Below are 13,351 nucleotides of genomic sequence, written 5' to 3'. Positions count from 1 at the left end.
CAAGAGTAAGGGCTGGTGAACAACCCTGCCTCCCCACCCCAATCCCCTCTGGTGACCCACTCACCCATCACCAGCAATGCCACCCCCCCCCCCCCCCCCCCCCCCCCCCCCGCCGCCCCCAACACCCCGCACGCCTGTGTCTCTGGGGCCCAGGTGAAGCCCTGGACTCGCCTCACAGTCTGGCCTCCGTCGCTGAATGTTTTCCTCGTTCCCAGTGATACTGCTGGGGCAAGAGAACGGCTCGCCATGTGACTGGACAGCAGTTCTCTGAGGTGGACTTTCTCTTGCAAGGGGGTTGAAGGCCCACCTCAAGCTAATTGAAGCAGAGTCGGGTTCATCCCTGACTTGTATTTCGGGGGGTGCAGGCTCCATCCCCAGCTTAAAATCCTGCCCTAATTGCTCAGCAAATGGGGACCTTTTTTTGCTGAAATAACAAAGAAGGTAATGATAGGAACATGGTGGATGCTGTCTATATAGATTTTAAGAAAGCGTTTGACAAAGCACCACATAAAAGGCAGGTCAACACAATTGATACTCGTGGAACAGGATGGTCATTGTCCAATTGGATAAAAATTGGCTTAAGGACAGAAAACAGTGTCTTGGTAGGTTATTTTATCTGACTGAAGGATGGTAGACAGATGGTACACCCAAGGGTCAGTGATAGGATCATTACTTTTTTTGCTATATGCAAATGACTTGGACCTTGGAGTAGATTTTCAAAATTTGCTGCTGATACCAAACTTGGAGGATTGGCAAACAATGAGGATAATTCGAATCACCTGATAGATTAGCAGAATGGGCAGGCAAATGACAGAGGGAATTTAATATATAGGAATGTGAGGTGATGTACTTTAGCAAAAGAGATTGGGAGAGGCATTATACATTTAATGACACACTGCTAAATAGTACACGGGGACAGAGGAACCTGGAGGTACACGTGCATCGAACTTGAAGGTGATAGGACATATTCAAATAGTGGTTAGCAAACCAGCTGGGATCTTGAATTTCACAAATAGTGCCTTTGAGTACAAAAGTATGAAAGTTATGCTGAAACGTTATAAGGTTCAATAGCCACAACTGGAGTATTGTGTCTAGCTCTGGTCATTGCACTTTAGGAAGGATGTGAGGGTCCTTGACAGGGTGCAGAAGGCATTTACCAGTATGTTCCAGAGATGGGGGCTTTTAGTTAAGGTTAGATTGGAAATGCTAGGGTGTTCTCCTTGGAGCAAACGAGGTTGAGGGGAGATTGGATAGAAATTTACATTATGACAGGTTTGAATGAGGTCGAAAAGAAAAACAGTTCCCCTTGGCTGATAGTACAAGGGCTAGGGGACACAGATTTAAAGTTTTGGGCAAGACATGCATGGGGGATGTGAGAAGTAACTTTTTTAATGCAGAGATTTGGTAATGACCTTGAGCTCACTGTCCACGAGGGTGGTGAAAGTGGAAACAATTAATGATCTAAAAATGAAATTAGATGGGCACTTGAAAGAAATTAACCTGCAGGGCTATGGGGATCGATCGGGGGAGTGGGACTAACTAGATTGCTCCGAGGAGAGGTGGTGTGGACTCGATGAGCCAAATAGCCTCCTCTATGTCATAAGTGACTCCACTTAAAAAAGGCTCTCTGCTAGCTACAGCAAACAGGATTCCTGAACATAACTACAGCAACTTCTCCCATTAAAAGCAGGGTTAATTCTCCAGCGAATTGCAGTGAGTGGTAGATAGTTACATAGTATTGTATGTGAAATCAGAAAAGTGGTCTCCAGGCATAATTAATGGGGGATTACCCAATCATCTCCATTCTGCCTGGGAACAGTTGCATCACTATATATATGCAGCTGCAAATGAGAATGATTCGATGGAGACCATCCACTTTACTTATTTGAAGCAATAGGTCAATCAGTCTTTAGGTTCACAATGAGGCTGCTGGCAATCTCAATGCAAACTAGCTGGATTCGCTAAACTCTGCCACCAGCAAAGCCCAGCATTAAATAGGAGGAACTTCAGTCTTGGGTTATCAGCACATGAAGGAGTAGAGAGTCAGCTGAAAGAGATTTGCTCCAATACTGTGGTACTAATGGGAACAAAATAGGGCAAGCACTAGAGGGACAGAACAGACTGCAGGGGCATAAACCTAAATTGGCAACTTCTGACACATAAGGCCCACGTAAAACCAGTTTGAGAGGTTCTAATACAGGTTCAACAACATCTCGTTTAACTCCTGCAGCCAGTAACTGTGTTGTCATTATTGGGAAGGGATGCATTGAAAACTCTATTTACCTAAACAAATTCAAGAATTGTAAGACATCCCTCCAAGTCTGGACTTGCACATAAATTTTCACAAGCTACTCCCTGAAGATAGCTAAATGCTCATCTCCAACCGATTACAGAACCTTGTAAAAAAAAAAAATTCTGGTCACAGTGGAGTGAGCGAGCAGATTGTTTGGCATATTTAATAAAAGCGTCTCAAGTTTCCAACCGTTTCTGTGAGCAAAGCCCACTGGAGGTGAGTTGTATTTTCAGCATATGACCCCAATTCTGTTGGAAAAATCAGACAGGTGAGAATTAGACCCTCTGTACCCAAAGAGTGCCTCACAGGCCAGAAAACCCTCAGTTGTATTCCTAATCTGTACTCCGATAGTTGATTTCAGGCAGGAGGGCAGTATGGTTGTCCAACAATAAATCACCTAGAGATCCAGCACCTGATTGATACCCAATGACTTGAGCTATAATGCGCAAATGCGAGGAGTGCGAAGGAGGTTAAGAACCTACAGCAGGTGATAATTTAGCAGTTTCTTTGTACTTCTGTCAAATCTAGACCATAATTTTCCCTTATTTAGAGTCTTACATTTTTTCTCAGATTCAAGCTTTATTAGGCTTGACAGTTCAACAAGACCCCAGTTCTGAACACTGGACACTTCAAAAGAGGAAAATCTAAAGCAAATTTTAGAATTGAACTGTAATCTTCATTGAATAAGATTCTGATCCATTCTGCAGTAATGCCCAGGCATGCTGCTGCTGAAGGCATGCATCTTCCATTTCCTTAGCATTGAAATTCCTGTGTCTTAGGTTTTACAGAGGAACCTTTCCATTAGGGTTGCCAAACTTTTGGGAATTAAAGATTAATCTAGACAGTTCTGTGAGCAATCCAGGAGGAACATCATAGGTGTATAAAAAAGAATGCTGTATTTTTTTCTTTGGCATTGAACACTTCAATTTTAATTCCAAGACTATTGGAATTTAGCGAATAGGTTTGAATGATGATGAAGAATTCTCCAGTCAGCTTTTGTGGTGTCAGCCATGTCTCAGTTGGTAGTACACTCAGCACTTGAGTTAGAATGTTGTGGGTTCAAGATTGACTCCAGTGCATTACTGAGCAAGTGCTGTACCTTTGGAGGTTCTACCTTTGGAATAAGACATTAAACTGAGGCCCTCTCTATCCTCCCAGATGGATGTAAAAGATTCTATGGCAAGGATTTTCCCCTCGACAATTTGGGGGCGGGGCCCACTCGCCGAAGGGAAAATGACACAGGATGACATCGGGAGGAATCCCCAACGTCATCCCGGGCCATTTAACTCTTAAGGAAGGCAGGCAGACAACGAAATCAGCTATCTGCCAGCCAACCTGTCGGTGGCCAATTAAGGCCATTGACAGGCTCATTAAGATAGTTAAATGCCCTGCCCGGCCAACCTTAAGGCTGGCGGGCAGGCCAGGAGCCCCAGCAGCCTGTAAATTATTAATGAAACTTCATCCACTGGCGGGATGAAGTTTCATTACCGTTTTGTAAAAATTTAATAAATTTTATGAGTTTGTTATTAACATGTCCCATCTCATGAGATATGGTCACATGAGGGGGACATGTTAATAATTTAAAAATGTCTCTATTTTGACTTTACTTACCTTTCACTAAACTCCGAGACAGCATTTTGTCTCAGGGAGCCGTGCGCTCTTTCATGCGCATGCGCAAAAGAGTGCATTTTGACAGTTGGGGATTCCCTCCTCTTCCCCCCCCAAGCTGTCGGACAGGCCACTCAGCGGGCCTCAATTGACCCGCCTTCTCAAAATGGTGGCAGGCCCCATTTCGGTGGCGGAGTTCAGCTGCCCGCCCGCCGCTGAGCCGGTGGGGCTCGCCCACCAGCCAAGGGCTAAATTATCGTCAGTGGCCTGGCCAATATTTATTCCTCAGCCAAAATCACTAAAACAAATAATCTGGCGATTATAAAATTGTTATTTGTGTAAGCTTGCTGTGTGTGCAAATTGGCTGCTGCATTTCCTACCTTACAGCAGTGAATGCCCTTCAAAAGTACTTCATTGGCTGAAAATAGTTTGGGACATCCTGAAGTTATGAGATGAGGAGAATTTTTTTCTCTCAGAGGGTTGTGCGACTTCGGAACACTCTGCCTCAGAAGTTGATGGAGGCGGGATCTTTGTATATTTTTAAGGCAGAGGTAGATAGATTCTTGTCAGACAAGGGAATCAAAGGTTATTGGGGTTACATGGGAATGTAGAAATCAAAACACAGGAAGATCAACCATGATCTTATTGAATGGTGGAGCAGGCTCAAAAGGCCGAATAGTCTACTGCTGTTCCTATTTCTTATGTTCTTATGAAAGGCGCTATACAAGTACATGTTTCTTATCTTTCTTTTCCATTTTTCTTTCTCTCCAATTGGCATGGAGAGGTATTCATTACAAAGATGGACGTTTTGGGTGACCGATAGCAAGACCATGGTCGGGTGTGTAGGGGGGGGGAACGGGAAGTTGGAGGTCAAGAGTCATGTGATGAAACCTCTAAGAATGCGTCAACCTACAGCTGATAATCCTACCTTTGCTACAGATTCCTAAGAAAAATGGTTTAAAATGTAGTATAATCCGCCAAATTAATTATCCAGATTGAGAGCACGTGCATCTTTTGTATGCCATTAACTTTCATGTTGTATAGTTCCAAGAGAAGTATTCTAATTATGTATTATTCAGATTTAAAATAAAATTTTGTATATCTACAGTTGGGCATGTTTGCTGTTTCAAACTGCAGTAAGGCTTGCTTTTAAATTAAATGCACAAATAGGAGAGCTAAGTGAAGAAAGGTAGCAACCCTTCAATGAAAGATGCAAGTTAATTGATCCATTTATTGGACATTCTTATTTTGACAGGCAATCTACAAGATGGTGTCCACCGTGATGAAGATGCCTGAAGATGAGGCAACACCAGAGAAAAGAACAGATAAAATCTTCAGGCAGATGGATACAAATAATGATGGTAATTGTCAAATTGTTCCTAACCATGGCCAGGATATTTAGGTTGGCAAGCGGGGGTTGGGGCCCGCTCACCAACGCATAAAATGACGCAGGATGACGTCGGGCGGAACTCCCGACATCACCCCACGTCATTTCAATTTTCAGGTCAGCAGGGGCGCAGCCAAATCAGCTGTGCTCCCACCGACCTGTCAACGGCCAACTGAGGCCATTTAAAAAGTAATTGAAATAATTAATGGACTTGCCCGTTCAACCTTAAGATTGGCGGGCAGGCTAGGAGCCCTGGCGAGCTTCAGAAAAAACATGAAACCTCATCCATGGGTGGGATGAGATTTCATGAGGGTTTTTTAACTTTTAATAAATGTTTGACTAAAAGTGATGGACATGTCCCAACTTATGTGACAGTGTCGCATGAGGGGACATGTCGGGGAAGTTTTATTTTTGCTCCTTCACCATTTTTAAATTTGGCGCCAATCTCCCTGAGGCAGCACTTAGCCTCAGGGAGATGAGTGCGCTCTTTCGCGTGCATGCGCAAAAGAGCGCACTCTCGGCTGAGGCAATCCCCCCCCCCCACCCGCACAGGGAGCGCACGGCGATTCCCCCTGATGGGGGAAAAATTCTTCCCCATGTCTCAGACAGACCCTGTCAAACCGCACTGTCTTCATTACCTTTTGCATCAGAAGCCCCAACGCAGGCCACTAAGAACTCATGCGGCATTGTCCCTTCTTTATGTCCCTGTGGATGTGGTAGATTAAATAATGAGCAATGCTTTGTTCCACTGTGTGATAAGAAATCACAAGGCAAATGGACTAAAAAACATAAAATACAAAATCCAGTGAGAGAAGAACTAAAGACTAAAATTAATTGCTATCTCTTATTAGTGAGAGAATGAAAAAGACAATTTGAACTCAGCATGATGGCAGCTCCTGGGATTTTTAGACTCCCTAACTTGGTCACTTCACTCTAAATTTGCAGCTCAAGTAAAGTGGGATTCAGCCTGAGTTCATTATTTTTAATGCACTCATTTAGCAGATCTATATCAAATTTCTATGCATGTTGTTCTAAACCATCTAAGAGAATCTTATTAAACAACTTGTTAAAATTTCATACATGGGAATTTGATGCAAATTCTATAATGTGAGCTAAAATATTGCACAAATAATTTCAACTCCAGTGATGCTGTAGCAAACACTAATATCACAGTAATATATTATGACACAGCAGATGGTAAATGCCAAGCTGTTCAAATCCCAAAGGGAAACTTGAAACAACTGTCACAACTAATTTTCAATTTGTATAAATTTTGAAATGCGTGCCTTGAATTTAGTAGTAATAAGACCACCAAGTCTTATAGGTTTTTTTATAAAACTAGATTAAACATTTATTAATAAGAGAAATGATTTTAAATACATACATATATCTACACATTACTATTATAATAACTTCTAAATCTCCTAATCAATCTAACTCCCAGTTACACTTTCAGTAAGGCAACAGTAAGACACACAGATTTTAAAAGAGCTAGGCAAAGAAACATGATACCCTGAACAAGTGGCTTTCCAAGTGAGTTTTCTTAACTTCAGTCCTTTTAAAGACAGCTGTTTGAGACATAGATGCTGAAGGTTTTTTCACACCTAAAAATGCATTCCCTTACACACAGCCCTTGCTCCTTCTTTATACATATCTTCCTCTTTGAATGCAAATACTCATTGTTTCACTATGTCTTTGGACTTTATCTCCCTGATAATAAAACCCCCTCATAGCACTAAGTTTTGCCAGTAATCTTTGAGAAAAATAAACACACTGGGCAGAATTTTCTGCCAGTTGGGCAGGCAGGCCCGACCCAATCTCCAGCAGGCAGGGAGCTGGCCTCCGCTGAAGAAGTGGGCCGCATCACCATTTTACATGGGGGGGGTGCCAATTAAGGCCTGCCCAACACGACGTCTGGCGGGAAACCCTATGCGCTCACTGTGTGGGCGGGGGGATTCCACAAAAGTGAGAGTGCGCTCTTTCGCACATGTGTACAAAAGAGCACACATCACCCTGAGGCACAGTGCAGCCTCAGGGAGATCACTTCCACTTTGAAAAAGATTAAAAATAGAAAAAAAAAATTCTCTAACATGTCCCCCTCATGTGACAATGTCACATGAGATGGGACATGTTCATAATTTACACTATAACTTTATTAAACTTTATAAAACCCTGTATGAAATCTCGTCCCGCCGGTGGATGAGGTTTCATGTTTTCTTTATCTGCTGCCGGGGCTCCTGGCCGACCCACCAACCTTAAGGTTGGACGGGCAGGTCCTTTAATTGTTTAAATGATCCTGTCAATGGCCTCAATGGTGGCGGGTTTGGTGGTGGTTGCAGGTGGATCATCCAAACTGTAACAACACACCTACTTGAATCCATGTATCTTATTTGCTTGAATGCCATTCCTTGGTAATTTACTGCACAAGACCTTTTATATCAAAATTGCTTCCTGGCATCCCTTCTTACTCCTATTTTAGGTACCCATTTGTCTATTAGTAGCAGAAACAATGTGGCAGAGAAGACAACAAACCGATGTCAAGCAGATTGGTTCTCCTCCCTCTTCTTAGACTTGCATGAGACATTCCACTTTTACAGGCTGATTATTGTAAAAACTACCCATTATTTTCAAAACTGGATGTTAGCTTTTTAATATACCCCTTTCCTGCTTGCAAATATCTTCCAGGTAAATTGTCCCTTGAAGAATTCATTAAAGGTGCCAAGAGTGATCCATCCATTGTACGGTTACTACAGTGCGACCCGAGCAGTGCATCTCAGTTCTAATGGGATATGGTAGTATCAACACCGATCGCCTGAAATAAAGGATCGAGCTTTCATTCCAGCCAGATTGCCAACCCTTTGTCTGACCTCCATCTCATCATGAATTGATCCTCCTGCCACAAGAGGGTGATTGACTAACATGGATAGCATATTCTACCCAAGCTGTCTTCAGAGGAGCTTTTAGTCACTGCATTGTCACTTTTGTTTTGTGTTTTCTGTACAGTGGACACTTCAAAAAAAGCGAGCATGCCAACACTTTCAGGGCATTAGTGGGCAGTGAGTAATGTTCTCCACTATGGATCAGATGTAATGCACACGTTCAACATTGGCCCACAACCCAAATATTAAAAAAAAGACATCGCGAATGTAAAGATACCACTCCCTAAAATACCATATATGGGAGTTTGTGAACACGCTTCAAGTACATTGTAGCTGCTCTAGTTTTTGCTCTTGTATTGCAAACCTAAAACAACTACAGTTCCTACAATGATCTGAACTGCTCTGCATGTGATAGAGAAAAAAAATTCTTTCACGAGCAGATTCACTCAGTGAGCCCCAGATCACCGTGGGACATGTAGTTTAAGCTTAGAAAGCAGGGGAGATATTACAAATATGTTTGTGAGGTGAGGTTTAAGCAGGGGCAAAATGTTTGAGTGGCCCTCACATTCATAGTGAGATTGTTGACATGTATACAGAACGTACCCTGACTATAATTTTGGTTTTATAAATAAAGCCCATTCCAATTAAGCACCACCATTTCAAAAATTAAATACATTCCCTTTTCTAAGATTCCTAAATCCCGGCAGTTTCCCAAAGCATGGTTGTGGAAGGTCAAGCGAGTGGTCTCACAGTAAATTACAACTACCAGAAAATCTTCTCTAAAATTGTGGAAAGTTACTATTTTCTCCTTTAGCTCATGTCAAACTAAAAATGTAGCTTATCTCCAAAATTCCATTTCACCAGAGGGTGGGAATGGAGAAACAGTTGGGAATGGGGTGGTGTGGTGGGTGTGGCGGGGATGGGAACAGTTTTGGAGGAAGAGGATCAACTCACTCAATTTTAAATCCCCCAACAAAAGTTGTTCTAACAAATCATCAAAGTCTGATAAGACTGGATTTGTACTTGTCGCTATAGAATAAAGTGCAGTATATATAGGCCATCCTAATGGAAAAGTCCTGTCTGCAATTTTTTAGGCTAAATGGTAAACTGGCAATGGTGCATGAGTGACACCCTCAAGTGTAAAAGTCATAAATAAGGTTGACTTATGTACTGGAGTTTCATGGTATACCTCACTTCTACTACACAATATGGCAACAATCATAGACCAGCACAATTCATGCTGTTAGAAATGCACAAGAGAATACTTTGGATAGGTGAGCTACATGGACCAAAGGCCAGCTCCTTCCTGAAATGGTTACTATCTTACAATGTTACAATACCAAAACTGGAACAGATATATATTTACGCCTCCCAATAAGGACACAAAATCTGTTATAGCAGGGGTGTGTTACATGGCTTCAATTCTGGAGGAGCCATTAGCAGTGCATGTTATATCATGGTATAGGGGATTGTTGTACTGAAAGGTAAACGTATTTTTAAAAAAAAATGTGATGTAATTCATCTTCAAATATTATTCTAAATTAAAATGTCATTGTTTTAAAGCAGGAATTGAAATGCTTTCTTTCCCCCCCCCCCCCCACCATTAGAAGTCAGCCTGATTATTTGCTCATTAAAACTGGTGTCTTAACAAAGTTTTGCACATCTGAATTTGACAAAGTCAATGAGACTTCTGTCCTGTGTTTTACTTTCCTGGATCTAATACACTTAACCTCTCCAGTCCAGAAATCTATGGTTTATAAACACCAGTTGTCTGGAATTTCTTTGAGAAGACCCACGTCGACATCATTTTCAGTACAGAACTTTAGGAGCAGAAGCATGGAAGATGCAGTATTTGGATATGTAAAACAATTTTTATTACTGCTTTATAATGTTTTATCACTTTTATGTTTCAGGTACGTATTTATATCAACAATGTTTTCCTGTTCACACACTTGAAGTTAGGCATTCTAACGTCATTATATAATCCAGAAAATTCCAAAATCCAGAAATGAATTGGCCCCAAGCATTCTGGACTGGAGAGGTTACAGTTAGTACTTGGTGGAAATAGGCAGTTTTGGTGCTTTACTCAGACTACTCTTCATATGATTTAAAAAGATTTATTTCAACATATTTTGAACCAAATGGTGATTAAAATTGATGCTTGTATTCAAGCTAATGATCTCAACATGGTGAAAATTAGGCTTTAAACAATGGGGGCAGCAATTCTCAAATTGTGGGTTTGGGGTTATGACCAGTAGATGGAAGGGATCACTAGCAGTGGAAGGTTCCAGCCAGGAACCTGGGGGTCAGTCCCCTGCATTGGCAAGAGAGCATCAGCCACAACTTGGAGACTGGATAGAGGACTGGAGATTTTCTTGAGGGGCCCAGGTCCCCAACTGGGGCCCAAGGAACAGCAGGCATGGCTACGACCAGTTGTCGGACGTGATCACTAGCAGTAGAAGGTTTTTTGCCTTACAGGGGAATAATTTCTGCATTTTAAAAGTTAAAAGGGGGACTGAAATGGAGTTGGGTTGCCCATTGCTCATATTTTATCCCTCCCACCTTTCCAACCCTCTCCTGTCTGTTGAGTAGGGGTTAAAATCGAGTTCCCAATGTCCGTATCTTTCACAAGTCACCAGAGGATGGCTGCTCCTGTGGAAGTATATGTCAGTAAGAATCATACCTTCAGAAGGGCAAGAATGGAGGGAAGCTAGAAATAAAGTCGCTTGAAAGTAAGAACAACAACCATGAGCTCCAATTGAATTTGAGGTTAGAGTTCAGTCATTTTTATTGGCATCTGGGCTCACGTTTGTTCTCAAATTAACAGGGGGTCACATTGGAAAATAACTTGGGATGCACTGATTTTAGGGCCTTGTTGCCCTCTACGTAAAGTAGGAGTAATAATGATCTTTCACTTGTGATTTGAGACCACATCCAGGGTACTGTGTGCAGTTTTGGTTACCTTACTTCAGGTGGAACATACTTGCATTTGAAGCTGTTCAGAGAATTAACTAGACTGATTCCAGGGATGAGGGGTCTGTCTTATGAGGAAAGGTTGAGCAAGTTGGGGCTATATTAATTGGACTTCAGAAGAATGAGATGTGAACTTATTGAAACACATAAGTTTCTGAGGGGGCTTGACAGGATAGATGCTGAGAAGATGTTTCCCCATGTGGAGAATCTATAAAGAGGGGGCACTATTTGAAAATAAGAGGGGTCTTATTTAAGATGGAGATGAGGAGGAATTTCTTCTCTTAGAAGGTTGTTAGTGTTTGGAATTCTCTTCTCCAGTGAGCAGTGGAGGCTGGGTCATTGAATATATTGAAGGCTGAGTTAGACAGATTTTTGATTGACAAGGGAGTTCAGAGTTATGGGGGACAGGCAGGAAAATGGAGTTAAGGCCACAATCAGATCAACCATGATCTTATTGAATGGCAGAGCAGGCTTAAGGGGCCGAATGACCTACTCGTGCTCCTATTCCTTATGTTCTTATTTACTACTGCTAATGCAATTGTGGGAATAATGGGAGGATTTTAACCCCGAAAGACAGGAGGGTTGTGGGTAGACAGGAGGTAAAAATGTATAAATTTCTCAAACCTAGCCCCAACCTTCCCACTTCTGATTTTTAACACTGGTGGGAGGTAGACCAACCCTCCATTAAAAAGTGGGTAGATCAATAAAACCTATTAAGCAAAGCTGTGTGCCTCCATTTTCTATTTTTTTTACTCTTTCCTGGGGCTTGGAAATCCTGGCAAGTAAAAGGAAATGAGAGGGGCTGGATCCATGAGGTAAGTGCTTTTATTATACTGGTTCTGCGCCACAGGAGCAGAAGTACTTCTGATCCCTCAAGCTTAGCATCTTTACACACCCCACAATCCCCACCACGACCTCCAAACTGCCCTAGCTGCTATCTGCTCACTGACTGACGTTCCAAATGACATGCAAGCCAGCTTGTCAATCAAGCTGGCTGTCAGCCAGGAAACATTTTAATACGTTTTAGAACAGATTGCACCATTAAATTCAGTAGAGCTGCATGAAACCCATACCTCCAGCCATCTCATCCACAAAATCCCATCCTCCTTCCCAGCTCCAGATATGTTATTGGTTCCTCGGCAGACAGTTTCATTAGGAGTATTAAGAGTGAAATAAGCAGTCGCAGTGCCCCATCAATATTAATCCTTTAGGACTTCTTGAGCAGAAAATAAACCACTTAACCCGTGTAAATGTCAACTTTCATTCCAGCCATAGAATAACAAATAAATTGATGATTATTTTTTTTAAAACCCTGTTTTTCAGATGAGGCTGTAGTTACCAATGTAATAGACCAATATGAGCAATTGTTTTTAGCAGAAGGACGGTGCAAAGGAGAGAGCTAGTATAGTAGGAAGCTACAGGTAAAACCAACATTGCTTCCACAATTTGGAGGACCTGTTGGGAAAATATAGGACTTCACAAAAGCAAAAGTAAAGGTAAAGCATGAAAACTACTGCAAAGTAGCTGCACAGGACACGCATGGATATGAAAGAAAGTAGGAATTTTAAAACATTTATAGAAAAATATTGTATTTGCACGAGAAATATTAGCAAGGATGTAGTATGTAATATAGTGGAAGTGAAGTTTGATTAAAGTGGATAGAAATTGGCAAGAAATCTCCACTGGTCAAATTCCCCTTGCTCCTACTGCTTTCTTGCTCAAAGAGAAAACTAGCACATATCCATTAGCCCATTAGTTGCGGCATACAACAGATGGTGGGACCATAGACCCAGAGGGGCTCAGTCTTCACAACCTCAGGATGCCCCAATACGCTTTACAGCCAATGAAATATTTCTGAAACATAGGCACTGTTGTAAAACAGGAAATGCAGCAGCTAAGTTGCACACAGCAAGTTTTCACAAACAGCAATGTGATAAAGTGCAGACAATCTGTTTTCATCATGCCGATTGAGAGATAAATATTGGCCACTGAACTAGGGGTAACTCCCCTGCTCTTCTTCAAAATAGTGCCATGGGATCTTTTACGCGCAACTGAGCGGACGGATGGGTCCTCATTGTAACATCTATCTCATCTGAACAATGCCACCTCCGAAAGTGCAGCACTATATGAGTCAGCTCCTTCAAAGGTAAGACACTAGGGTTGTCTGTAGGAGCAACCAATACCACTGAACCCAAGACGGTATTAGGGCAG

General features: G+C 42.0%; 1 protein-coding gene across 1 annotated transcript in view; it reads left to right on the top strand.

Annotated features, from left to right (window-relative positions):
- The window catches only part of LOC121291052 (hippocalcin-like protein 1), a 127,995-nt gene extending 118,270 nt beyond the window's left edge, over positions 1–9,725 (top strand). Inside the window, exons 4-5 of the mRNA XM_041212073.1 lie at positions 5,157–5,262; positions 7,974–9,725. Coding sequence (XP_041068007.1) covers positions 5,157–5,262; positions 7,974–8,071 — 204 coding nt within the window. The 3' untranslated portion in view covers positions 8,072–9,725. The remainder of the gene's footprint in view (positions 1–5,156; positions 5,263–7,973) is intronic.
- Positions 9,726–13,351: the final 3,626 nt, after the last annotated feature.

This window comes from Carcharodon carcharias, chromosome 19, assembly GCF_017639515.1.
Source record: "Carcharodon carcharias isolate sCarCar2 chromosome 19, sCarCar2.pri, whole genome shotgun sequence".
Lineage (NCBI taxonomy): Eukaryota > Metazoa > Chordata > Chondrichthyes > Lamniformes > Lamnidae > Carcharodon > Carcharodon carcharias.
Note: the sequence above shows the minus strand (reverse complement) of the source record. Positions and strands in the feature narration are given on the sequence as shown.